The following is a 26,643-nucleotide window of genomic DNA, read 5'->3' as shown; positions in this document are numbered from 1 at the left end:
TCCAACCTGCAAATTGTTATCATGGTTTTCAAAACCCTCTGGGGACTTATTGTAGCACAGTGCGCTAACTTCTCAGCTTCAGCTCCTGATTACTCCAAGTCATTGTCCTCTGCTCCATTCCCTCCCTTCATCTCTTCACATTCAGGGGACTGCTCTTTTACTTATGCTGCCCCATCTTTCTTAACCCTCTGAGACAGAGTAACTTTTCTTTTCTTTGTACCTCACATTCATAGAAAGGTTTTATTTTGCTCTCAGCATTTGATTGACACTCTGGAAAGCACTTGCTGATAATGCTTAGGAAGGATGGCTGTCCAAAAAATAAATGTTAAATAAGTGTTAAAGGTCTTCAGTTTAAATTCATACATACCTATAAGTCATTCCAAGCCAATATTTATTCAAGTGATTGATCCAGATCTGTATCTTTGTTTTGTAGAGTATCAAATCATTAGCTCAGTTAATAGATTAGTGTGTTACCTTTACTATGCAAAAAGATGAATATATCTTTTGGTATGTGGCACAGTGTTCTCTCTCTCATAGCTCAAAACTGAGCGCTTACTTATATGATGTATCCTGAGCCTCCATGGAATTTCCTAGGGTTGCAAGGTAGGTATATAGAGTCCCATTGCCTTGCCTACAGCTTAGCAAACATGAAATAAAAATAGAACATACAGAAAACAGCATTACTAAAAAATATAGCTAATTGATTCATGTTAATTGGAAACCTTTAGTTACACAGAAAGACACACAGTAAAACTTAGAAGCACTCAGGATTAGGGATTTTTATCTTGATCTCTGTCTTGGGATCTGTCAGTGTGGTGGAGGGTGGGAGTGTTACTGATACATATGGAGACTGGTAGAACACCTCACAGCTCCCTTTGTTTTGAGCTTACATCTCCAGAGCTTCTATTTCACTCCATTCTCCAAGGGCTGTAGCGTAGGTTGCCTAACTTTAGGGGTTTTTTGTTTTATCACTCTTCCTTAGTATGAAGTGGGTTATATGACATGTACAGTTAGCAACAGCTGTTTCTCATATATTTGTAAATTGCCAAGGATCAGGTCCTACCTCCCAAGAGCCAGGGTATTTTAAGAAATTTGTTGGAACTTTGTTCACCTTAAAGTCTCTGGACAGTAAGTTCAGAATTCACCTTTTCCAGATGCATAAATATTTCAGTCATCTTAATTCTTAGAGACTAAAAACCAAATCCAATGAAAAGGGGAAATATCAAGGAAAAATCAATACATTGGTAAAATATTGTAGAAAAACGTAACTGTTTCCTTGCTCGTCTACACAGTTTACTGCTCATCCGGAGAATGCTACAAGGAAGCTGCCACTTTTTTCTGAATGCTTTTCCCAAGAACTGATCCTTCAATATAAAATGAGACTATTGAAAAGGAGGTACAGATGAATGATTTTCATCATTTTGTTCTTCACACAGTGAGTTCAGTCCTATTCTTCCATGTCCAGTTATGCAGCAACACACAGCATCCTGAAACTCCAAGTGAGACACATTTGTTTAATGGCAAAGCAGATGATATGTAACATATTGGAAGGCTGGACTAAACCCGCAGTTTCAAGGTGAAAACTAAACATGGTCAGAAATGCCCTTTTGGAGTTGGAGAATACTACTTCATGGCAAGATATTGTATGCACAATGATATACAATATCTTAGACAGCATCTACCATTGGGCATAAAGTTTCGCTGGTGCTTTAAAATAAGGTGCCATATTACCTGAAAAGGATAATCCAATAACATTACAATATTATATTTCTTCAAGAATGTAATTACTTTAAGTTAGTAAGTAGAAGAGGGAAGCCAAACAAAGGTTTGGAAGATGCAGACTGAGACAAATAAAATGTCGTAAAATACAGTGCTTAGAAAATCATAAAACAAACCACATAAACATATAAAAATGAGAGGAAAATTCATTCCTTGGTTGAAAGACTTTTGAACAATTAAAGTCAAGGAACAGATTATTTAGGGAGGCATTTCCCTGGTTTCAAATAAAAATCATTGCTTCTGCGTTAGTTTGGGACAATGGATGTCTGAGGCTTAAGGTAAGGAATGTATCTGTTAGAGCATCTGCATGCATGTTTAAAGTTTTATACTACGATCCCATTTCTTTGAAGGCCTTGTGAGAGGCCTTTAAAATTGTTCAGATCCAAAGGTACAGTATCTGTATATGGCTAGGGAACATAACTGGAGTCCAGTGAACCAGAGCTGCACTGTACTAAGTTTTAATCAGTCCTTGTAGCAGTAATGAAAACTGATCCACTCTTTCACCAGTAAGAATGTTTCTGGGGGTTTTGGTATGTTCAGCAGTATTGGATTAACAAGCATTCATGTGTTCGTAATTCAATCATCTAATTAAAAGAAATTTCATGATATTGCATAGTAACAAAGAATAAATTAAAAAAAGAAGACGAAAGAGAATGACTAAATTTGTTTCTATCTAAAGGAGAGGAATTTTTTTGGCAGTAAATTCATACCTTTACAGTGGAAAATTCATGTGTTGCTAATTATTAGCATTTGTGTGTTTTTGTAGTTATAATTAATCATAAATTAAATAATTATATGAAAAAATTAAATACACAGTCATAAGTAGCAGGGCACTAGTGGAGCTCAGGAGCTTGGTAAATTGATTTCAATGGGGTGAGATTTTCATCCCTAGTTTGTAATGACGAAGTGGCTGATCCAAACCCTATTGAAATCAATGGAAGGATTCCCATTGACTTTAATTGAGTTTGAATTCACGTCTGGTGGCTATGCAGTTGCTTATGTGAAATGATTTGGGTTTCTAAGTCCAGTTCTTAGTCTAGGTGTTACATCACAAAAGAGCTGGCACATCTGTTAGCATTCTCAGCAGATAACCTACAGGTTGAACTGGCAGGGACACCTAATTAGAAGTACTTGTTCAAGGTCAGGTTTGTTTAGACACATGGGCAGGATGCTGTGGAAAAGCTGCTTCTGCTACCATGTCTGCTCTGCTCTACTTGGTCTATTGGTAAATAGGACCTCAGCCTTTAAGAGTTCTGAATCCTCAATGTCTCACAAACAATCAAATCACTAAGAACACAATTTTCAATCTTGAAGTTGGGCACCAAAATAAGAATATAGGTACCAAACTTTAGGCTACTTGAGTTCAAACTTTGGCCCAGATAATTTATGTAAATTTCATAAAAAATAAAGATTTAAATATTTGTAAGTGTATTGAGGAGTCATTTGCGCATAGTGATTCATTGGATTAAAGTGGTTCAGTGTGCAAGACGTGCTAAAAGCTACAGCATACAAATTTCATTTAAAATTATTTTGATTGAGTCCATAATCAATTAACTGCGATGCTCTTCATGTCAAATGTTCTGGCTAAATGAATAGCTTTACCTGACTCAGCTGATTGATTTATTTATGATCTAAACACCGCTTCACTATGCACAGATTTATGACATTAATAAAAAGGCTCACTGCTTGGTAACTCATTGTGTCTGGGAACTATTTGTTATTTTTTTATTCAAAATAAATCAAATTTTTAAAAATTCAAGTTGGCAAAGCTCTGCAAATTAAAACGTTAAGGCTGGTAATTATATCCTTAAGTCCCCATACTTTTATTTAAAAAATGCATTGAGTTAATTCTGGAATTCAGCAACCGTTTTTTGGTGACTTTTGTCGCTTTCATATCGTTATACTGTCAGTTGAATGGATATTTCTTTTTATTGTTGTTACCTGTTATGGGAAAAGTCCTAAAATTATGTAAAATTTAATAGAAAACTATAACTTTTCTTTATTTTTTGCCATTTTATGGGATTTACTACAAAATTAAATCCTGCTATATAATTATGTAGCATGGTTCAAAAATCCTATAGAGAGATTATTATTCATAATTAAAATATTTAGGTTTTGTAAGTAACTTCTATATTAAATTTTCACATGAGTCTGTTGCTTTCATTTCTATTATTTTCTCTAATAATTTTCTCCAATGGGGAAAACTGGGGAATGTTTGTATGTGTGCTTCCCCCCCATCCCTTTAAGGCCAAACTCTATATTCACTTAAGGTAAAAGCATTGAAGTAGCTCAGAAGCCTAAATCTCATTTTCAGAAGTGATTTAGGGCGTTTCAGTGGGATTTGCACCTAAATACTTTTTAGGATCTGGTAGCTAAGTGCCTAATTCCCTTTTGAAAAGAGGATTTAGGCTCCTAGGTCACTTACGTGCTTTTGAAATTTTTACCCTAATACTTTATGCAGTCTCATTGTCCCCAAAAAGACAGAAACAGATCACGGTTTTAAATCTAATCAGAAGTTGGCTTCCTATGTATTTACATGTGAAGGCTCTCACATGTATAAAATTCCCTTAATTACATACTGAGTCAAAATGATATGTTACCTGTTTTAAAAGACACTGTTATCATTAAAAGAAAAGGAGGACTTGTGGCACCTTACAGACTAGCAAATTTATTTGAGCATAAGCTTTCGTGAGCTACAGCTCACTTCATCGGATGCATCTGATGAAGTGAGCTGTAGCTCACGAAAGCTTATGCTCAAATAAATTTGTTAGTCTCTAAGGTGCCACAAGTCCTCCTTTTCTTTTTGCGAATACAGACTAACATGGCTGTTACTCTGAAAACTGTTATCATTAACTCCTGGGGGAATTTTGCACCAAAATTTAAAATCCTCTGCCCCAAAATCAAATTCTGCTCACAGTATTTTAAAATTCTGCATATTTTATTTGTCAAAATAACACAATATAATCAAGCCAGTTTCAATTATTTTGGTAATTTATTTCAAAATACTTGTCAGCAAGTATGTCTGTAACAATACTGACAGCAAAAAAAAAAAAAAAAAAGATTCTCCCAGGAGTAGAGAGGTAAAGAAACACCTACAACAGCCTAGTTCCTGTTTCTCTGTTATACTTTGGGGGGTGCTGGAGAAATCTGTGTGAACTGGGAGAGGGTATTTGGGGGCATTGGATGGGGGATTTTGGGGGTGCTGAAGTGGGCTGAATGGAACCCCTCCAGCCAAAACACCTGTACTCCCTCCCCCCGAGAGCCTAGCTGCAGGCTTTGCTCCACACATCTTTGTTATTTCCCTGCCCTTCCTCACTCTTTGTGAGAGCCAGCACAGCCAGGTCTGGCACACCTGCTTCCATCCCTGGGCAGATGAGGATCAGACCCAGCAGTCAGAGTGCACAGAGCCTCCAACCCAACCAGACCGGGTACTCTGCTTATTGTGGGGCCGTGGCCCACATGACCCTCCTTCTTCATTCAGGGCATGCCAGAAACTACAGCCCGCCCACTCCTCCCGCACAGGCACACTGTGAGCTGGGGAGCTGGGCTCTGCTGGGTCCAGCTCCCCCTAGTGGCAGCCAGCACTTCTCAGTGTCTGTTCTGCAGGAAAAAATAAAATTCTGTGGAGAACATTAGTTCTGTGTGAATTCTGCATTGCGCAGTGGCACAGAATTCCCCCAGGAGTATATCATATGTCGAGTTAATATCATGTTATTGTTTATGCCTGTATCAGCCTTACAATATTCTACTTGTGTTATGGGCAAGTTATTTTTTGTGTATGGCCATTCCCTTCTATGCTCCTTTTGGAAGGGGATAAAAGGAGCAGAAAACTTCCTCCACTGGAGGCCTCTGCAGAATAAGAGGAAAAGATGATGAAAAGAGAGCCAGCAGTAGGACCAAAGGTTCTAGTTTAGATCTGGGCAAAACATTTCACGTGTACCATTTTTTTGCCAAAAAATGCACATTTGGATTGACCAAAATAATTCAAACAGCTCATTTGAGCATTTCCCAAATAAAACATTTTGACTTTTCATTTCAGAAAGATGAAGAAAATATTATTAGAGGTTCAAAAAGACCCTCAACAACTAAACAATTTTTTTCAACTTGTGTTTCAGTGAAAAAATAAATACATTCATTTCTAGTTGACCTGACCTGATTTTTTTGGGGGCGGGGGGGGAGAGGATGGGGGGTGTTATCCAGTTCAGCCATCAAACCAAAAAAATAGTTTTTCTCACAACTCTATTGCTGTCCACCAGTATAAGCGAGTTGTCCCAGGAGCAGGGGGAGAAGCGAATCCAGGTGGCTAGGCAGCCTGCCCAGGTGGCAGAGGAGCATGAGCTGGGCATGAGAGAGGAACAGAGCGTATGGAAAGGGGCAAGAAAATGAAGGTTAGAAGGAGACAGTGAGAATAACTCTTTTTCAAAAGTCAAAACAGTTACTGTGTTTTGAAATACGTACATACTTTTCCATACAAGAACTGTGTAATTGTCCAGGAATGTCCAGTGATCATGAAGAGGTGGTCCTTGTGATTGCAAATTGAAAAGAGGAGGCACACAAGACAATCTCTTTATTTAAATGTGTTCCACAATATGAAAATGTTTGAGAGTCCATGTTCTGGGCCGTTTTGATTTATCAGATTTTAAAAGTAAATCTTTAGGCCTAAGGAGAATTGTATTGAGTAGTATCAAGTTACTACTTTTTGCAGTGTAAATATTTATCAAGCCCACACCACTGAGAAGATAGATAATAATTACCTCTGCCATCCTTCCTTTGACTCTATACTGTCTATTGTTTTTACTCTTATTTACCTTGTTATTTCAGCTGCCATGCCTACGAGTTTGTACAACAAAATTCTCAGGATAAAACATAGTGGGAAAATGCTTTTCTAAACAAATTAATGTAGTCATTTTAATTTCTTGTTTCCGAAGTACAGGACCGCAGACAACATTTTGAATTAATACCTTCTAAAATTATGGATTAAAACAGAAAGCTTTTTAAAAAAAATATTATAGGATTGCAAATAAACCAGCCTCTGAAATGCTTCACTATTACATATATTTGTACTTCCGTGATGTAAAACATTCAGTTAATATTTATTTCAAATAGAATGTAAAAAAATAATTCCTAGCCTAGAACTTGATACAGTGTTTACTAAGTTTCATCTTATAGGAAATTTTTACAGCCTCCTTAAAAATAAGTAAATACTGAGAACCTTAACCATAGAAATTGAAAATGCATAGCTGTAGTCAGAAAATATATTCTGTTAATACTGTGTTTAAAACCATATCCCTGAGGCAGTAATTCCCTGACTGAAGATTATATAAATTAGAAACTTTTACTGCGTTGAGTTGCTCAGATCACTTGTAAGTTAGTTGAGTGTTAGCTTTCCACAATTTTTTATCATCATTTATATTTTAGATCTGTGTTCCAGCTGAAAATACAATAGTCCTTTACAAAACTTGTCTTGGGCCCCAATTCAGCAAGGCATTTTAAGTATGACTTCAGTGGGAGTTAGCACTTGCTTAAGTGTGTTACTATTTATTTAAGACCCAGGAGGTAGTTGTCCCATTCTGCTTGGCACCTGTGCCTGAGCTGAAGTACTTTGTCCAAGTCTGGATGCCAGACTTTATGAAAGAGGTGGATAAATTGGACAGAATCCAGAGAAGAGTGACAAAAATGATAAAAGATTTATGAGGCAAGGTTAAAAGCACTGGACATATTTAATCTTGAGAAAAGAAGACAGGGGGCGGGGACCTGATAACAGTCTTCAAATATGTTAAGGGCTGTTACAAAGAGGACAGTGATCAATTGTTCTTCGTGTCCAACGAAGGAAGTGGAAGAAGTAATGGACTTAACCTGCAGCAAGTCAGATTTAGGTTAGATATTAGGAAAAACTTTTTAACTGTTTGGGTTGTTATGTTCTGGAATTGGCTTCCAAGAGAGGTTGTGAAATCCCTGTCGTTGGGGGATTTTACAGGTTAGGGATGGTCTAGGTTTACTTTGCCCTGCCTCAGTGCAGGGAACTGGACTTGATGACCTCTGAAGGTCCTTTTCAGCCCTATATTTCCCAGAATCTAGGATTTTATTTACTTAATGTTTGTACTACAGTAACATCTAGAGGCCCCAACCAAGTCGAGAGCCTTGTTGGGCTAGCTGCTGCACAATTACACAGTATGAGATAGTTCCTGCCTCCAAGAGATTACAATTTAAATCATACAAGCAGACAGTACAGTGTGAGGGTCTGCAAATAGCATGTTTGTGAGAGATTTGAGATGGGGGGGGGTGTACATTTTCTTTTTGAGTAGGGTTTTGTATAAGAAGGGAATTCTCTAAAGAAAAAGAAAAGAATAAAAGAAGATGGGACATTGGGCACAGGCAGGTAAGGGTACAAGGGAGGAAAGAAAGGGGGAAGTGGAAGAAAAGGAAGGTGAGAGCAACAAAGGCCAGGTGGAGTCAGGTGGAAGTGGAGTGAGCGGGAGGGGGTGGGGTGGCGGCAGGAGGAGCTTGGAATGATCACATAATTAGTCAGCACAGAGGAGAGACTGCCCAGACTCATAACAGAGGGGGAGGGAAGCGATGACATCGTCATTGTCTAAAGGTCCCTGCTGCAACTGCTTGAGGGTATGTCAAGACCCAGGGTAATTATGAAGGTGGCTAGCCTGTGCTGAAGCCAACGGAGTTGCAACTTTACTGCTCTGGTACCTGAGCTAGCTTGATTAAAGCTGGCTTGGGTATGTCTACACAGGCTGCAATCACACACTTTGATTGTAATGTATTCATAACCTAACCTAAGTTTTCTCATGATGGGTTTGCCATATAAGGATGGACTCCTGAATTGGGGTTTAAAGAATAGGCAGGGTGAAGGAGATCTGCTGGTGTTCTAAGACTAAAGAACTCTCTAGTGCAGTCAGGCGGACAGTACAATGTAATTTTTCTAGTGTACATAAGAAATAATTTTTTTCTTTGCCATATTATTCAGTGTAAGTATCACACAAATCCAGTATCCTAAAATGTTTTGTTGTATAGTAAATTCATGAAAGTGCCTAGAAGGAGGAAGCATTTGTTTTAGCATAATCTGAATGTTTAAAACTAGAGGAATAGTTCAAAAAATTGAAGATTATTATTAAGGAAAAATTACTGGGCAAGTAGATACTTAGCTATTTTATTACCCTGTATCCAATATTCAGATAGTGTAATTGCCTGCAAAAAATATCAAATGTGATAGATTTTAAAAATATTAATAACTATAATATACCTGCTGTGGTTTTTTAATGAGTAAGGACAACTGGTTTTTGTTTGAAAAAAACCCCTAGAAATAATATGCCTTGGGTGATATGAGGAGATTCATTCTCTAACATGGTGACAACATGCCTAGTAGGTAAACTTGACTGTAAACATTGCATAATGTCGCTTTTAAAGACACAAACAAACAAAAAGTTTGACTTTACCTGTTACTGTTGCACTTTTAGTACTTGTGTGGTTATGGTTTGTAAACAATGCTTATTTTTTACATGAACAGTTAAAATAGTTTGAAAAACATCAGTGAACATATTTAATATATTTACAATTTCTTAAAGTACAGAAATCACATATGCTGCTGTGCTGCAACTTTCAAGGTTCAATCCATCATTCCAAGACCCAAGGGGCCTAGATTTGACACCCTGCTTAGAAACCTTAGTTCAGATTGGTTGGAACAATGCCATTTTATGTTCAGGTCAAAAGAGCAGCTGTAATTTGTCTGGGTAGCACTTTAAATATGTACAGCAAAAGCATAGAGCCTATTCTTAATAAACATAAAGCTAAAATGTATCCATTAGCTTTATTTGTTATCCAGATCTGATTTCCATCATCTTGATGCAAGGTTGGTTGGGGCTTGATCATACAGCTAAGTATAATTTTATAACAATCTTCCTCAGATTAACAGTTATATTCCGTGTAGGAGTTTTTCTGCTGTTCAGTAGATCTTGCTTGCCATTGTTCCTTGGAACTGAAAATATGAGAATAATTTCACAGTAGGAGTTAGGCTTATATGTGATTGTCACAATAAATAAAAATCTTAGTGTTTTTTTTTCTTTTGCAAATACTAGACTTGAACATACTCTAATGTATAGTAACTATCCTTGAAATATGTATTTTTTTTTGTTTGTTTCTGTTCTTAGCTCCTCTTTTTGCACTGCCTGGTTGTTAGGGACTGGAGAACCTTAAACATTTTCAGTGAGTAGCCAAGAACTCTATAGAAAGTTTTAAATCTAAGAGAAGATTTTGATTTAGCCCCACTGGTGTCGGGATAACCATTTAAAGCCTCCTTGGTTTGCGGGCACTGCTGCACTTGAGCAGGGATTCATTCTAGTTGAGAAGGCAAATGGAAAACAGTTGCTCTGTGTCCAGGTTGGGCAGCTTTATACCCTTGCTGGGGTTTCACAGGAGCTCCACTTATGGAGACTGCCTGGGAGTTGTGCTGAATTATCCCAACTCCCAGGGGCCTGGCCCTGCCTCCTTCCCAGGCAGCCCATCCTACTTTGTGGGCTGCACTATATGGCTTCAGACCCTGAACAGGGCACAAGCTGTGTGTGTGCTGCTGTGCCTCACCTCCTTTCCGTGTCCGGAGTTCCATAGCCTGCTTTCTGCTGCCAGAAACCTGCCGAATTCTTGCAGTGACTCACATTCATGAACTATAAAAAAACTGCTTAAATTACGCTGAAATATCTTGCTATCTCTGTAAATTACTTCACCTCCTGTGGTGTAAAAGTAAATCAGACTTGCACACCCCTTAGGTTGGATCCTTTAGCTCTGCTCTTTGACAGTGGCACTCTTCTGCCAGGTTGCATTGTCTCTGCTTCGCTTTCTCTGTACATAGATATTTTTGTCTGTTTTCACTTCTGTCAGGAACCTCCCTCTCTCTGTTTCAGCCCTCTAGGCTCCTCTCCGTTTTCAGATCTTCAAGATCCCCTTCTCACTCCAAAAGAAATGTCCCCTCTCTTTCTTCCTCATCCCCCTTTTTAGAGTTGAGGGGCCATTCTCTTCCCCTGCCTGCCCCCCACCATTCTTCCTTCTCATGCTGTTGCTGTCTCTCAGCAATTTTTCCCCTCACTGAATACCTTTTGTGTTCTTTATTTCTGCATTGATGCTGTCGCTAACCCAGGGGAGGTTCCTTGTCATGCACTTAGCTCAGTGCTGTGATGCATTTTGATACTGCTGGCAACTCAGCTTATCCATATTATTGTGTTGTAGCATCTGAGCCTAGTTCCCTGAAAACAGACGCTTTCAATATGTTTGTTTCCATTATATAACTTAGCACTTCAAAAATTCCTGTGGGTAAAAATTTACTGGGTTGTGTTCTTCCCATGTATACACTGACTTTACTTTGGTAGCCTAACTCAATGTGCTTTTATATCCTCCATTCTCATGTACTGTAGTTCAATCAGAGCATGGAGCAGGATGGCATTGTGTTGTTTATACTGCTAGTCACACTAGTACTTTGTATTCACTGGAGATTTAGAGGTACGACAGCTGCATATAAATATGCATAGTTGGAGAGATGGGCCTTATTCTAGTGCTGGTTGACGGTAGTGTAGCCACTGCAAATTAATGAACATTTTCCTCATCTGTCAGCTACTTGCTTGCTTGAGCACAGACAAAATGGTTAAAACTCCAGCAGCTCACAGAGGACTCCTGAGTGAGCAAGTCTTCCCTGCTACAGCACTCAAAACATTTCCCTCAATCTACAGTAGTTTTTAGAAGATGAATTTAGCATTGAGCAGATTAAATTAGCTCTCAGTGTGCTGTATTTAGAAAGAAAAACTAATATAGATTAATACATTCTATTCAATCAGCATATTTTGTTTTGCAAGAATTTGTATGTCTTATTTGAATTGCAGTCTGGTAGGAAAGCATTTTGAGAATGGTGCATTGATCATAAAATGAGTCATGCTTGCTCATTTTTTCAAAAGCTTTCATTGCATCTAATGCAGATTAAGGAACAAAACACTGAGCAATTCATTGGAAACAGAGTCTTAGGGTTATAGCCTTCTCTGCTGAGCTTCTGGTAGCTTTTTGAGACAAGAGTGTAATATTCAGTTTAAAAGGCTTTAGCAGTTCCATTTCATTCCAATGCCTCTGTACTCTACTGTGTAATGCTTCCTTCATGGGTGCTCCTCCCACTTGCCCCTGGGCAAGGGCATTTTTCTCTGCAGAAGCAGGAGATACGTCTACTGGAAACTTGTGAGTGCTCTTCAGCAGGATCAATCCAGTGGTGGATTGAAGTCTCTATAGAAAACAGTCTTCACACTCTTGGTACAGGCTTCAGTTCCCTCTCCCCTCTCCCGGAAACTGAACATGGAAACCCAGTCTAATCCATATACAGTAGCAGAAATAATGCTGGCAAGGAAGAAAGCTAATAAAACACACGCAGTTGGGGAATGAAAACACGTAAAAGTTGGGCAGACCACTTTCATTCGCTTTATTTAAACTTACAAGGATTAAGAAGAAGAATGCTATAAAAGTGCTGGATAGAGTTCCAAATATAAAACTTCATAATACAGCCTTCTGATCAAGCACCCTCAGTGAATGGGTTCTTCATATGCAAAGACTGTCTCCAAGCACACTTGCGGGACCCTCCTTCCTAAAGCATATCCGCCATCACTATCATGATTATCATGCATGATTATCAAAGCGTGATATTAAAAGCAGAAAACTCCCCAAAGTCCACTAGGGACCTCACAGTGCAGATTTAATTGCCCTGGGAAGAGCTCTGATGCTACGGGGATGGGTGCTATAAAAAATGGCAAGATGGAGGCATGGCTAATATGTTAGCTAATGTTAGTTAGAGTGACTAAATATCAAGTTACAAAAACTTCAGCCTTAATTGCACAACTTCTAGCTGGCTGGAACATGGTGAGGCCTATTGCTGGAGTGAGGAACTTCAATGGTGGTCCAGGAGAGAGCATGCACAAAATAGAGTGGGGATCTCAAGAGCACAATGAGCTAGATTGTACTTTTATAGTCTGCCCTGTGGAAGGGGAGATGCATGATTGTTGTGCCCTGGGAGCACCACAGGAAAGGAATCGTGACTGAGGCCTTGTCTACACTACCAAGTTTTGTACCCAAAAACTGCCTTTTGGCAACAAAACAGGAAGAGCGTACACACTACAGTGGGACTTTTGTTCCAAAAAATGCCCAGTTTGGCGACAAAAAACTTCCTACGAGAGACTTTTGTCTTTTCCTCTCCCTTTATTGTCGACAAAGAGCCAGTATAGACACTGCTGATTGTTCTGTTGACAGAACTAGCTTCTGCCAGTATCCCACAATGCCTGCCCTGATTGCTCTGCTCAGTGTTTTGATCTCTGCTGCCCTGCACGCATGTGCCCCTCCCCTTTCAAAGCCCCGGGAAGTATCTGTGCGCTGCTCCGTTTGGGGAACAAACAAAGAGCAAATCATTGGAATGCTCCTGTTCTGCCCTGTGCTAGGAACACAGCAGCAGGCAGACTGCTGCTGCAGGGGGAGGCGGGGACAGACTGCGGGGCTGCTTTGCCATTCCTCAGCACGGAGAGCTCACAGAGCTACTCATGATGCTGCTCTCGGCAACTGGGGGGGCTGTGGGAGAACTTGGAGAGAATCCCAAGATGCCCAGCAATCAGCTCTTCCTTCCCACAACGCTACACTGTGGGATACATACCCATGCTGCATTTCTCACCCTGTCGATGATGGTGTTCCCAATGTCGACATGATCTGTCGACAGAGGGAGCAAGTGTGAACACCCTTCAGCGATTTTTGTTTTGTCGATTTTTGGGTGTCGACATAAGTTTTGTCAACAAAATTTGGTAATGTAGACAGGTCCCTAGAGAAGCATGATTCCTTCCTGCTCCTCTTTTCTCCGGGGAGGAGGAATGTGCTACTAATAAAAAACTGTTAGTTGCAGATTGGTAACCCCCTCCCCTATTCTCACTGACTCAGCTATGCTGAGCCGCATATTGAGGGGATGGAGCCAAGGCTGTGCCCAGTCCCTGCCCTCTTGCTTGGTAAAGGAGTAATATAGGCATCTGTATGCAGTTTATGTAGATGAATATATAATAAATTACTTTGAGGGGTGGGGAGATGATGTTCAGCTGAATGTGGAAAACCTGGGTGAAATCCTGGCCTTATTGAAGTCAATGGCAGAGGTCCCCAGAGTTTCAGCCCCATGGTTTTCTTTCCACTCTTCTAGAGTCAGTCTCTGCAAGTACACTTTTCTTTATTTATACTAGAATGCTTGTCTCTAGCTATACTGACAAACCCTCCTACTGTACATGCAGCTTATCCCAGCAAAAGAATTCTCTTTCTAGTTTGGTTTATACCATTTCCCTAACCAACATAGCTATGTCAGCAAAACTTTTAAGCTTAGACCAGGCCTTATTGCACTGCTGAAAGCAGACACCTCCCTTCAACAAAATTTCCTTTGGTTTTGTGGGACTAGACCTTTACAGACTGCTGGTAACAATTCTTCCCTTCCCAAAGTTTCCTTGGGTGCTAGCAGACACTACAGAGGAAACTAAGGGCCATATTTCCAACATAGTGTTAGGTGGTACAAAATGGAGGCCAGCATCTGAAAATCCAGTACTTAAGCCTCAGTGATTATTATTTTCTACACTCCCTGCCAAGAACTTATCCCTGCTGTGACAAAATATCACCATATATATTTGGCACATCCATGTGGATAAAGTAGAGCCTAAAACCCTAAACTTCTAAGGACCCTGTCACATTTTGGATCATCCTAAAGTCTATTGAATGTTGGGGTTTTGTGTAGGGTTGCCAATTTTGGTTGGACATATTCCTGGAGGTTTCATCACATGACAATCTTTAATTAAATATTAATAGTTAATTCCTGGAGATTCCAGGACAATCCTGGAGGCTTGGCAACTATAGTTTGTTCTTTTTCCTTTATTCCTCTCTGGTGCAGCTCAGACCACACCCCTAATCTTTTGTAAATCCCTGAGTGCATCCTCTTCCTTTAGACCTAACTAGAAATTGTGCCACTAAGGGTATGTCTTCACTACCCACTGGATTGGCAGGCAGCAATCGATCCAGTGGGGATCGATTTATCACATCTAGTCTAGATGCGATAAATCGACCCCCGAGCACTCTCCCATCAACTCCTGTACTCCAGAGCCATGAGACGCGCAGGCACAGTTGACAGGGGAGCGGCAGCAGTCGACGCACCGCGGTGAAGACACCACACTAAGTCGATCTAAGTATGTCGACTTCAGCTACGTTATTCACGTAGCTGAAGTTGCGTAACTTAGATCGATCCCCCTCCCTTGTCCGTCCCCCCACCCAGTCTAGACCAGGGCTAAGATACGTAAGAAAAAGGCCATCTGGCATATTATGGCTCTTGTCCTGCTCAATTCCCGGAGGATATTTCTCTGTTACACTAATAAAAATTATACCAACAGGTTCTTGTAAGAGTCACAAGGCAAATTGCCATGTTTATTGTAAATACAACAAAAATATTCCTATTTGCAATTTCTATATAGATCCATTCACACACAGGTTCTACATAAAGGTTGTTATAGTTACCAGCCTAGATGTTGCTCATGCCAAGTCACTGGCCAGGTGGCCTGGACACGAGAGTGGAGCTGAGTCATTGTCAGATGCGCATCCGAAGCTCCTGGAGGGTGGTCGTAGAACCAGACTCAAAGAACACAGTCCCTGGACCCAATTTTTATAGGTCTCTGGTTCAATACAAGTCTATGGAAGTTGCTTCATCATGCTGAATTTACAATTGAGATGATCATCAGTCAGCTCAATCAGCAGGTGGTACATCCATGACGGCTCCATGATGGCTAGGTGTTATCTTCTTGTTCTTCCTTGATGCGTTTTGGGTGGATTCCAGTTCACTCTCCGGGGATCATCCGGTTATCTCCACTTTGCATATTCTTCGGCCCATCGATATCAAGGTTGAAATTCTTAGGATTAGGCTGGCACCATTTACTAACCAATTATTTCCCTGCTGAGGCTCTCATTTCCATGCACTCATCATTTATTCTTTTACTTAATACCACAATCGATGACTCTTGATTCATTTAAGAAGTTTTATCCCACTATCTTTTTTTCCCTCTTTGGATACCAAGATTTACATAGGCATGACAAGGGGCCCCCACGGGGGAGGAGCATCAGGGTGTTGTTTTAAAGAACAGCATTGTTTCCTCAAAGTTCTTATCACTTTCCAGCACAGACTCTTTGTCCTGTAACGGTCTGAAATAATTAGCACTTTGGCCTTGCATTTGTTACAGAGTGAAATTCAACAGCATGGAACTGATGTTCATACCTTTTTACAATAACTATATACTCTTTCATCTATCTTTATTTCTACTACTACATAATTATAATTCTATCATACTTATATAACTTTGAGGGCGACCCAACATCTTAACAGTGACAAGCTTCTACATACCTCTCCCATTTCTTTTAAAATCAGTTGTGTATTCTTCTGATAGCAAAAGTCACAGCTTAATAATGCACAATTTTAAATATGAATAATCATTATTATCCATCTTTTATTGATATCTCACACCTTAGAACTTGGAAGTCATGGACTGGTTGGTTGGTTTATTTTAATCCATCTTTCCTACATTCATCTACTTCTGTTTCTTGAGGGTGCTGAAAAAAGTACCACTTTCCTCTTTACTGGCTGAGGAGTTTTGGCTATGCCAGTGAAACACAGAAAAATGTTATTCTTACCTGTTCTTGATTCAAACCCTAAAATATGATTGTATGGATTCTTTTGGTGATCTTTAGCAAAGGCTACCAGGCAAAACCTATGATTTGCCAAGTAGCAGAAAATAATTTACAAATATGTACCCAATAGTAGAAACTTAAACATTTCAGAATCTAAATCACTCTTTGTATACTAATAGCAGTGTATACATTTCCTTTAATACTCATGACAGAAAGATACCTAAAAGATTTCAGTCATGATTTCAAGAAAAACAGCAGATCTAAACTTTCATCTAGCCTTTGAATTACTAGGATATCTTTCCTCCTTGAGCTAAAGTGTCTTATTTCATAATTTCTCTGTTGAGTGCATACCATCTTTACTGTGTTTTGGTGATGTACCAAAGAGAAGTCTGAGAAGCTACTTTCAATGCATTATAAAAAGCTCATTTCCAGATTTAGGCTTCAATCTCTCAAGGAAAAGTCTGTAGAAAATTGACAAAAATGGAAAAATTAAGTTTTCTTCTAATATTGCCATTAAAAATAATTTTCAGCAGAATTTTGAATAATGCATTTTTTTGGCTTGTAGCCATAATGTTTAAGTTTTTGGACATTCAACAGAAAACAGCCACTTTTCATGAAAACAGTTTAGGTGGAAAATTTTCAACCAGCTATTGTGGGCATATAAGTGTGCTGTTCACACTGATCTCCTTACAGAACTGGGACCATAATTACATGGTAAAGCCATAATATGAATAGATAATGTGCCCTTAAAGGTTGTTTTTTTATATTCTTACATTATGCTTTATTAAAATTTACATCTTTTCAAATATTTTGTTGAAAACGTATAGGAAGTAATACTTGTCTAACAGGAATCCTGAAAAGTGCCTTGAATGGAATATCAAATTCTTTCCACGAAGTTGTTGTTAAAATTATTATTGTAGTTGGTTATTATTATGGGATCAGTATGGTAACTTTGCAATCAGTTTATGAAATAATATCCTTGGAAATTAGAACCTCTGAATGTCATCAGAGAGGATTACCACAATGATGTCAAATGCAAAATTATATGTACATCATCAGCACAGCATTCTGACTATTCTTGTTGTGAAAATAGTGCCAACTATTACCACTTTAGGCTCTTTTATAATATAATATGTGTGTGAATAAATCTGGGGAAATTGTATTTCCTTTTGTTGTGCTGTAATGTCTCTACTAGTCATATAGAATATTTGCCTTTCTAAAAGATGCAAAAGTAAACTGACCTGAAAATATTCACTTTTATTTAAGAACAATATACTTCTAAACAATCCTATTCTAAAAGATATTCAGACATGGTTTCATTGTCTTTCTAAGTTAGTTATGAGGTTAGGCAGACATGCTGTTATTTATTCTCATTTCTGTGACTGGCTATAGAAAAGCCAGACTCACCAGATGCAACGCCTCCTGCTGGTCGTCTGGGAATTAGCTCTTTTCCAGCATACGGCTTGCCCTCTGCAGGCCAGTGTCTTGCCTGCTGCTGGCACCGTGTCCCTCCCAGACCCCGGTACCCTTTACCTTGGGTGCTGCCCCAGCATTACTCCACCACGCTCTGGGTCTCCTCTCCCAGGGGAACCCCCAACCCTCTCACCCACCTTGCCTCAGGGGCTACTGCCAGTCGTCATCTAGCCCCTGCTCACTGGGGCAAACTGCAGTCTGTCATGGCCACTCATCATTGGCAAGGAGGTTGGACCAGCTGCCTCTGCCTAACCCTGGGCTGGACCTCTGCAACCCCAGTACCTGTGTAGGCCTTGCACAAGGCCTGCAGCCTTGGGGTTTACCAGGCTGGAGCTCCCCAGCTCCCTTGCCCTATTCCCTAGCACTGCTCTAGTTCAGGTACCTTCATCTCAGGCAGCTAGCCCTTCCTATTCCAGGACTAGAGTGAAACTCCTTCAGCTCCTCTTCCACAACCCTTTTATCAGGGCCAGCTGGACCCTGATCAGCATGGCCCCAGCTGTGGCTGCTTCCCCAATCAGCCTAGCTTGGCTGCTTTCAATCCCTGTTCTCCAGGAGTGGGGCAGCTACAACAGTGGCCCATTAACCTTATTGTTCTCTGTCCCCCAAAGAACTACCCCAAACAGAGCTCTTTATAACCCAGAAACGGAGGCAAGCCCAAAATTCCATTCAGGGACTTTGCTATTGCAAATGTAATGATTGTGGAACATGCTCAGATACTAAGGTGATTACAGAAGCTTTGAAACTGACAGTCTACAAAATGGGATTTGGGGCAGGATGTGTCAGGATTCTGCAGGGTTGGTGAGAAGATATCTTGCCAGCTTTCCAGAGTAGGCCTTTTGGACTAGTACATTTTATAAGTCATTTGTGGGAGCAGCTAACCTACTTATTCAGCAGTGACTTGGCTCCTCTCCTTTTAAGTTGTGGTAACATTGACAGATAGAGGTTGAGAATTTCAGGTCCATAATAAATTGTTCTGTATGTTATAGCATGTTGTTTATTGGAAATGTAATAATTTTGTTGAATCAGGACATAAAAAGTACTGGAGTCTTGATGTTCTACTAATCCTACAGGAAATGAATATCTTCCTTTTATCTTTATGGGAGCGTAGCCAGGCTTTGTCTACACGGGGCATTTGCCCTGGTTACAACTATTGGTGGCCTCCCATTCACATGGCTGAATGGTGCGAACCCCTAGCGGAGACAGGCCATACACCAGTGTTGCTTACCCCTGATTGTGAAAAAAGGGCAAGCTGCACTGATGTAAATCACATCTTATAGCAACCTTTCCTGTCTGTGCCACTGCAGCTATGCTGGCCACCTATGGATGATATTCCCACTGTTGACGAGTTTTAATTGTTATTTAGTAGAATTCACCTTTCAGGACAGGTGGGGTTTTAAAGTAATAGATCAAGGATTCTTGCATGTGTATGTTGGCCCTTGAAGTCAGTGTTTCTTCAAAGCTGGTTTGTTAAGTTCTTAAGCAAATATTAAATCACATCATGGGGGAGCTGTAGTCCTAAGTGCTTGATCTGCGGACTTTCCTTTTTCCCAAATGTGGGTACAGATCTGGGAATGAGTGTCCCATAGTATGACTTGGATGGGACATCTCATCACAGAGAGAAACTTTCTTATTAGGCACAGGTGGGAGGTGTCCCTGAGAAGAGTGGCCCATTTCTTCCCATAGGAAAGGACTTTTGGTGATCCACAGCTTGGCCTGGGTCCCTGTTTATATTTCAGCATAGGAAGGAGCCCTGCAGCTTGAAGACTACTGTCTCAGATTGCTGAATACCAGATTTGTTCCAGCTTGTGTCTTTTAACTAAAGCTTTCTCTGGGTGTGTGTTGTCCCTAATTTTCCCAGTCATAGATTAAGGCCAGGATCCTTGGGCTCTGAGCCCCTCGGATGGCGGGTGGCCCATTTAAAGCAGTGATACACAGATAAAGAGCAGCAGATGGTGATACAGTGAAGAGCTGATTGTTGCCATTACCTGTTGGAGGCCAGGTTGAACTGGGTGGGTTGCATTATTCTGCAGGAAGTTCAAAGTCTCAGGACTAGAAGAAAAGCAAGTCCATCAGGGTGAGGTGGAAGGGTGGCTAGGCTGCAAGAAAATGTCTGTGGAGAAGCAAATTTTTCCAGAGACCATCAAGTTTTCGTGCATCCGAGTCTTTTAACCTTAATCCACCTCAGTGTTTGCCAGTCACATGTTGGCACTAGCATAGAGAACACTGCTTGCATAACTAAAAAGCAAAGTACAGTGCCTGCAGTAAATGTCGTTTGTATCCCTAGAGTTATTAAACCATGCTGAGGTACTGTTTTGATGCTTAATACACATTCCAACATCTCCCACATTTCCACATAAAAATCTGAGTTCAGAGACAGGATTAGAATACAAATATTTTAATAGGTAAATGGAGGACTAGATGATAGAAAGGGAATAATACTCAATTATATAAATAACTAAAGTCACACTGCCATAATCAGTGCAAAACAGATTAAAAATTAGAATGGAAAGTGTATTGAAAATAGCACAGGCATCCCTGTTGCGTTGCAATTGTACATAAAAACTACCCAGAATACATATGTTTTTTTAAAAAGGTCTTAATTCATCGGGTAAAGGCTATAGTGTAATTCACATGTAGTTGGTCTAAGTGTCACAAATTAGAAATATTTCACAATAGAATATAAATGAGCAGATTGTGCCATGCCATAGTGGGTGTACAAAGGGGAAGGCAAAAGTTGCCTTCCACTCCTCATCTATGGACCAGCCACAATAGCTCCCCCCAGGAGGCACAAATGGTTCCAAAGGAACAAGGAAGGAGATATGCCAGAGCTGTCAAGGCATACAGTGAGGGTGCAGGCTGCACCTTATGTAGGGTTGGTGAGGTGTGTGTGAAGCCCCTGTGATCTGTAGCGTTTCTTAATAGTGCACACCACTTTTCATCCCTTGACCTCAAAGCATTTTACAAAGCATGATGATGTCCATTTTACAGATGAGGAAAAAGAGTCAAGGTCTCCTGACTCAGTGTCCTATCCATGGCACCAAGCTGTGCCTATACTGAAGTTCAGTGCCTCACCAAAATCTCACTAGAGTTCCTCAGCTCAAGCCTGTGTGTTAATTACAGTCTGGCTCAAAAGGCCCAAGTGAATCTGCCTTGGCATTCCATTCCTTCCCTGTGGATACAGCTCTTACTTCTTTAACATATAAACTATAAAATATGTGGGGTCCCGTCAAAGTGGTTCTCCTTTTGGGTAAAGGTTGGGGAGACAGTCCCTCTTTTTCATGGACATTGATTCCTCACATCAGAACTGTTTCTTCTATTTTTGGGTGCCTCCATTTTTGAATGTCCAATTTGAAAAAGGTGTAATTTTCAAAGGTTTGGATATCCAGTTGCTTATCTCACATTAGGCACTCATAATTTAAAGACATTTTTAAAAAAATGTTTGGCCTAATGGCTTTGTTTATATCTATATAAAAAAAGACTTATCTTATTCTCACAGTAACAATACCAAGAATGGTTCAAAAGATCTATTTAACCAGCTTTTGGACCCAAGTCTAAAATAAATATTATTCTGTTGATGATATTCACATAGTCTTACATTTGCCTTCATTATAATAACCCTTTTTTGACACTCAAAATATCCAGTTTTCAAGGCTACTATTATAAATCAGTTGCTAAGTTATTTTATTGATCCATTAATATAAAAAAGTGAAAATATTTGAAAAATGTAAATCTTAACAAAGCATATTGTAAGAAAATTTAAAAATCTGAATTTTTGATATTGCATGCAAGGACATGGAAGAGCTGTTGTTCAACAAATAATCAAATAAAGTTTTCTTTAGTCACACAGGAGACCTGTGTCAGAATTGGAAATATAACTCATCTTCCAAGTTCCAGTCCAGGTCCTTAACCACAAGCATGTCCTTCTTCTCAAATAAAATATGGAAGGTGAAGGAGAATTTATGGTCAATACTTATGTCAAGTGCATGGCTATGGGAGACAAATGGGAAGCCTATATTAAGAAAAGGAAGCAGAGACAATGATACTTTTGATGCTCCTCTTACCGAAGAGAAATACTTATGTATTTGAAACATTTTAGTTAAAGAATGGCAAGATGAATACAGTATTTAATTAAGGCAGGCAGTGGGGGCAATCAGTGAGGACTTATTAAAAGAGGCGTTAAAAGATTATATTAATTGGTGATTAAGAGGTATAAAAAGGTGTTACCAGTTGAGTATCAGGGTAAAATTGTGGTAGGAGTTAAAAAATAAAGATAAGAGACTGAGAAGGTGAAAGATGGTAGAAAAGAGCAAAGGCCTGAGCACTGAGCTTTGTAGGACACCACAGAAAAAGATTTTCATGCCAAGGAGAAGCTATCAGTGTAGGCAGTGATTAAGCAAAATCATTAATGAAGGGAACTAGAGATTCCTGTGCAGTATGGTGTGGATGTAGGAGAATAGAGGGGTTCAGAGTGTTGTAAACTTGGAAAAGGAGGCTTCAGCAGGAGAAGGATCTTGGTATATTGATGAAGGTGATGTTCATGCAATGGCCAGAGCTAAACCCAGATGGAACCTGGTTGAAATACTGATCTGGGAGAGCTGACTGGGGATGAGAGAAGGTTATGATGAGAAAGCGGAAATTAAAGAGAGAGCAACTGAACGGCAGACTCAAGGGAGAACTTTGTAAAAAGGGACGTTAGCAGAAGCAGGGGAATTGTTGACAGTGGCAGAAGTGCCAAGATCAAAGACAGAAAGAAACAATAGGAGGAGTGAGAAGGCGTGGGTATCAGGACAGGGAGGTATTTTTCTTAATGGATTGGATTCGATTAAAAATATCCAAGTTGGTTGCTGAAGAAGGGGAGAACGTGTTAGTGCAGATTAATGGGGAGAGTTGTTGGAGTTGGAATAGATATTGTTGCAAATTCGGACAGTCTTAGATTGTTAAGAAGCTGCAAATTTCTTGCACCTGGCTAGGGAAAGGCTGGGAGGAATAGAAGCCAAACTGAGTGGATGGAGAGGAGAATAGTATAGAAGAGAAACTCAGAAGAAATGAGATTTTGCAGCCCAGAAAACATTCCTGTAGAGTAACTTACATGAATTCTCGATATTATAATTAACATCAAGATCGAATATATCCCTCTGTTCATAGCATCAACTCATAGATAATCTGTGCAAAAAGGGAAAATGGTGAAGCAAGAAACAGAATAGAGCTTGATATGTTAGAGACAGAGGGCAGGACAGCATTGTAGATATCAGTACCAGGGATTGAGGATGGAAGGGGTCAGCAAAGTGTCCCAGATCCAAAGCCCATTGAAATTAGTGGAAACACTTCTGTTGACTTCACTGGGCTTTATATCAGGCCCCAGGACTAAAAATCTGGTTGGTGCATCTAATAGAGCCAAGTTGCTTATGTGTGCAGTGGGACAAGGGCAGTTTTCATAGAGGGGAAGTGGTGAACAGTTGTGTGCAACAGTAGCGTAGGTAAGATCAGGACTCTCTAGAATAGAGAAAAGGGTAGTCAGATAGCAGAGAGAGAGGTGGCAGATTGGGAAGCCTTTGGAAAACGAATATACGGTTAGAGGAAAGATGATCAAGGCAATAGAGGTCAACAGACATGCTGAACTCACACCAGTGAGGATGAACTCAAGAGGAAGACTTATCAGAGAGAGGCTGCAAAAAACTTGTGAGAGGAAAGACAGGCCAATCTTGAGGAGCAGGGGTAAACACAGTGAGTGTGAGAGTGGAAATGAAGGATGAAATATTCATAGAAGAATGACTTTAAAAATAGTGGAGAATTTGGATTGTTGACTATGTTTTGAGATTAGATATTTTTGGTTCACTAAAGTTATGTAGATTCATAAAGGAAATAAGAATGACATGACATGCCATTTCATCTCACCTTTATAGCAATAGGTTAGGTTAGGATAGGTTTGTGAGCTGAGTTTCTTGAACTGCAAATTCAGCTTGCTGTTTGCTGCATTGAGAAGATGAAATTCTGTTTCCTGTTTAGCCTAACTTTTAAAGAAAACAACAGTTCAACATTTGTCTGGCAGCTCTAGGTTCCTTAGCAGCACAAGGTTTGTTAACAGGAAGTTGAGTAAATACAAATGAAGTTTTGAAAGCATAAAACACCTGGAACATTTTAAAGATGCATGGAAATGTTATTTGATTAAATTCTATTGTGCTCATTATCTTATTACAAATGTGACTTAAGACAGTTTCCACTTTGCAGCCATCCGTTATCTCGTTATGTAACTTGTGGCTTTACAGTTCTTTGAAAAGCAGCGGTCTATTCATGTGGTGTCATTAAAAAATGTTAGAAGACAAGTTACAAAGCTTAAGTGAAACAGTGCCAAAAACTTAAGCTACTTTACAAGATAAATGAACAGTGCAATGCACACTGCGTGTGTGTGTGTGTATATATATATATATATATGTGTGTGTGTGTGTGTATATATATAATTTAAAATTAAAATATATAAATAAAACTACAACATAGTGAACCAAATTTTGCTCATTTAAATCATTTAATGGAGTCATTCTGCATTTACACTGGTGTAACTGAGAACAGAATTAGGTACATTATTCCTAGCTTGGTGCCTAGTACTCAACAGCACTTTTTTACAAAATGTCAGGTAGATTTCATGTAATGCAGCTGACACAGTGCATACTAGTTTTAATGCCCTGGAATATATTATAGGTCATATTAGGAATGACAGTCATGGTAAGATAATTGTTATAAACAACAAAGCTGTCAGCTAAAGATTATTTTGTGGAATAAAGTTATCCAGCCTACACAATAGAAACCTCCATTTAATTAAGCAGCTGTCACTATCACTTAGCCAAACTGAGGACAAAGCACTAGATTATGCCTGGCCACTAACACTGTACAGGGTGTACAGTGATGGGGGAGGGAGGAAGGATGTAAGAAACCTTTCCCTACCTTGTGCAGCCCATGTAAGGGTCAGGCAGCAATTCAGTCTATGTGCTGAAGGGAATGAAGAGGATGCTCCTCCCCTCATGGTAGTTAGGAGCTGGGCCTATGTGACTGCTCCTACACCCCCATGCACCTGCTTCTTCAGAAAGTAAGCTACTATATGTTATAGGTGCAAGGCCCCTATGTATGTGTGAGTTCTAGGAGGTGTTTTGGAAATGTCTTCTAGTGCACTTCTTGAGGCAATGCAACTCTTTATTCCCTCCTTCTCCACTTGTATGGGCTGTGATTAAATGGTGTGCCTTCAGTAATTATTATATGGCAGTTCAGCCTGTTTTCAGTGCTTTAGAGGGAAAAATGCTTAAACTCCTGGTCCTTGTGAGCAACAGGTGTCTGGAGATAATTAACGTAATTTAGACACTTCATTTTGATCATCCTATGGCATTGCTTATGATATTTCAGCAGCCTGCAGATCTGCATCTCACAGGGCCAGATTCATCCACGTGAAGAGGGCCCACACAGGGCTTTATGCAGCACTTGAGTTGCACTTCGCCCCTGGTTTGAAGGCTGAAGTGGGACTGATGTGTCGCACAAGCCTTGAGTGAGCCCTCAGCAGCAGGATGGATTTCACCCACACTGAGCTTGTTTGCGTAGAATAAAGCCATTGCAATTTTCACTCAAAGATCAATCTAAACCTTTGTGATGCTTGAAAAAGTTCAAGTAATTTTTTCAAAAAAAAATATCGACATTTTCTTTTCACCTCTGTGTTTCTTCAGCTGAAGTGTGAAAAAAATAATTTAATAAATGAGAGAGAGACAGAGATAGGCAGTTCTGATGATATGTAAGTTCCTACACTTATTACAAATGCAGAAAAATATCAGAAAAGCTTTTTCTCCCAAAATCTCCAGCTCAGCTTTGCAGATATGAGAGGTTCACATAATTTGGATCATTTTCTCTGCCAAACAGAACCTCCAGTGTTAATTCTTTCCTACATTATATTAAGCACATCACAGAAATGGAATATGAAAAAGATGCAGACAAAAGATAACTTATTTTAAAACCAAGAGGTCCAGTGGACAAAATGGCTCTTCCTTTTCTACAGACAACATACTTTTAGTTGTCTCTCCCCTCATCCCCCCGAACATTTGGATATCATTTTGTATTTGAAAAAACAACAACATGGTATTGATTTAAATTAGCACTCTATGTTCCATTGAAATTGAAAATGTTCAAAACATGTGATACAATGGTCAACTAACTTTAGCTGCATAATAATTACAGAAATTGTCAAATAAATGATATCATACAATTCTGAAAGCACAAATGTATCCAGATGGCAAAGAAGGCAGGCTCCCTGTAAGACTAATAAGCAAGTATTTGCACATTTGTTATGAATATTACTTGCTATAGTAAACAGAGAATAATGTACCCATGGGATGCTCTTTCAGTGAAATTGACTCCATTCAGAAAGCATGCACAAGGTATACGTACCTCCTAAGAGGGCTTCAGTAGTGCAGAGGCATTTTGCTGGCAACCCTTGTGCGCGTAAGGATATTTAGTTGTTTTTACAGTGCTATCCATTTAAACACTCATTTTAAAATTCTATATTTATTTTGTTTTCAAGAAAAAATGCCTATGCAAACAACAATACAATGAGCAAGATATTCAAATTAATACAACAATCATTATGGCTGACCTCAGGACAAAGGAATACAAATATGCAAGTCTATTACTTTATGCTTTTAGCTT

The 26,643-nt window shown here is 39.5% G+C and overlaps 1 protein-coding gene across 6 annotated transcripts in view; it reads left to right on the top strand.

Moving 5' to 3' along the window:
* The window catches only part of LOC144930964 (uncharacterized), a 323,387-nt gene that overhangs the window by 210,267 nt on the left and 86,477 nt on the right, over positions 1 to 26,643 (top strand). For 5 of the 6 annotated variants that reach the window (XR_013636475.1, XR_013636474.1, XM_078854778.1 and 2 more), the window contains exon 8: positions 1,293 to 1,396. The exons of the other annotated variant lie outside the window; for it this stretch is intronic. Coding sequence is in view for 3 of the 5 variants with exons in the window: in XM_078854778.1 (XP_078710904.1) it covers positions 1,293 to 1,396 (104 nt within the window). In the remaining 2 variants the exon portion in view is untranslated. The remainder of the gene's footprint in view (positions 1 to 1,292; positions 1,397 to 26,643) is intronic. 6 annotated transcript variants of the gene reach the window in all.

This window comes from Lepidochelys kempii, chromosome 1 (assembly GCF_965140285.1).
Source record: "Lepidochelys kempii isolate rLepKem1 chromosome 1, rLepKem1.hap1, whole genome shotgun sequence".
Lineage (NCBI taxonomy): Eukaryota > Metazoa > Chordata > Testudines > Cheloniidae > Lepidochelys > Lepidochelys kempii.
Note: the sequence above shows the minus strand (reverse complement) of the source record. Positions and strands in the feature narration are given on the sequence as shown.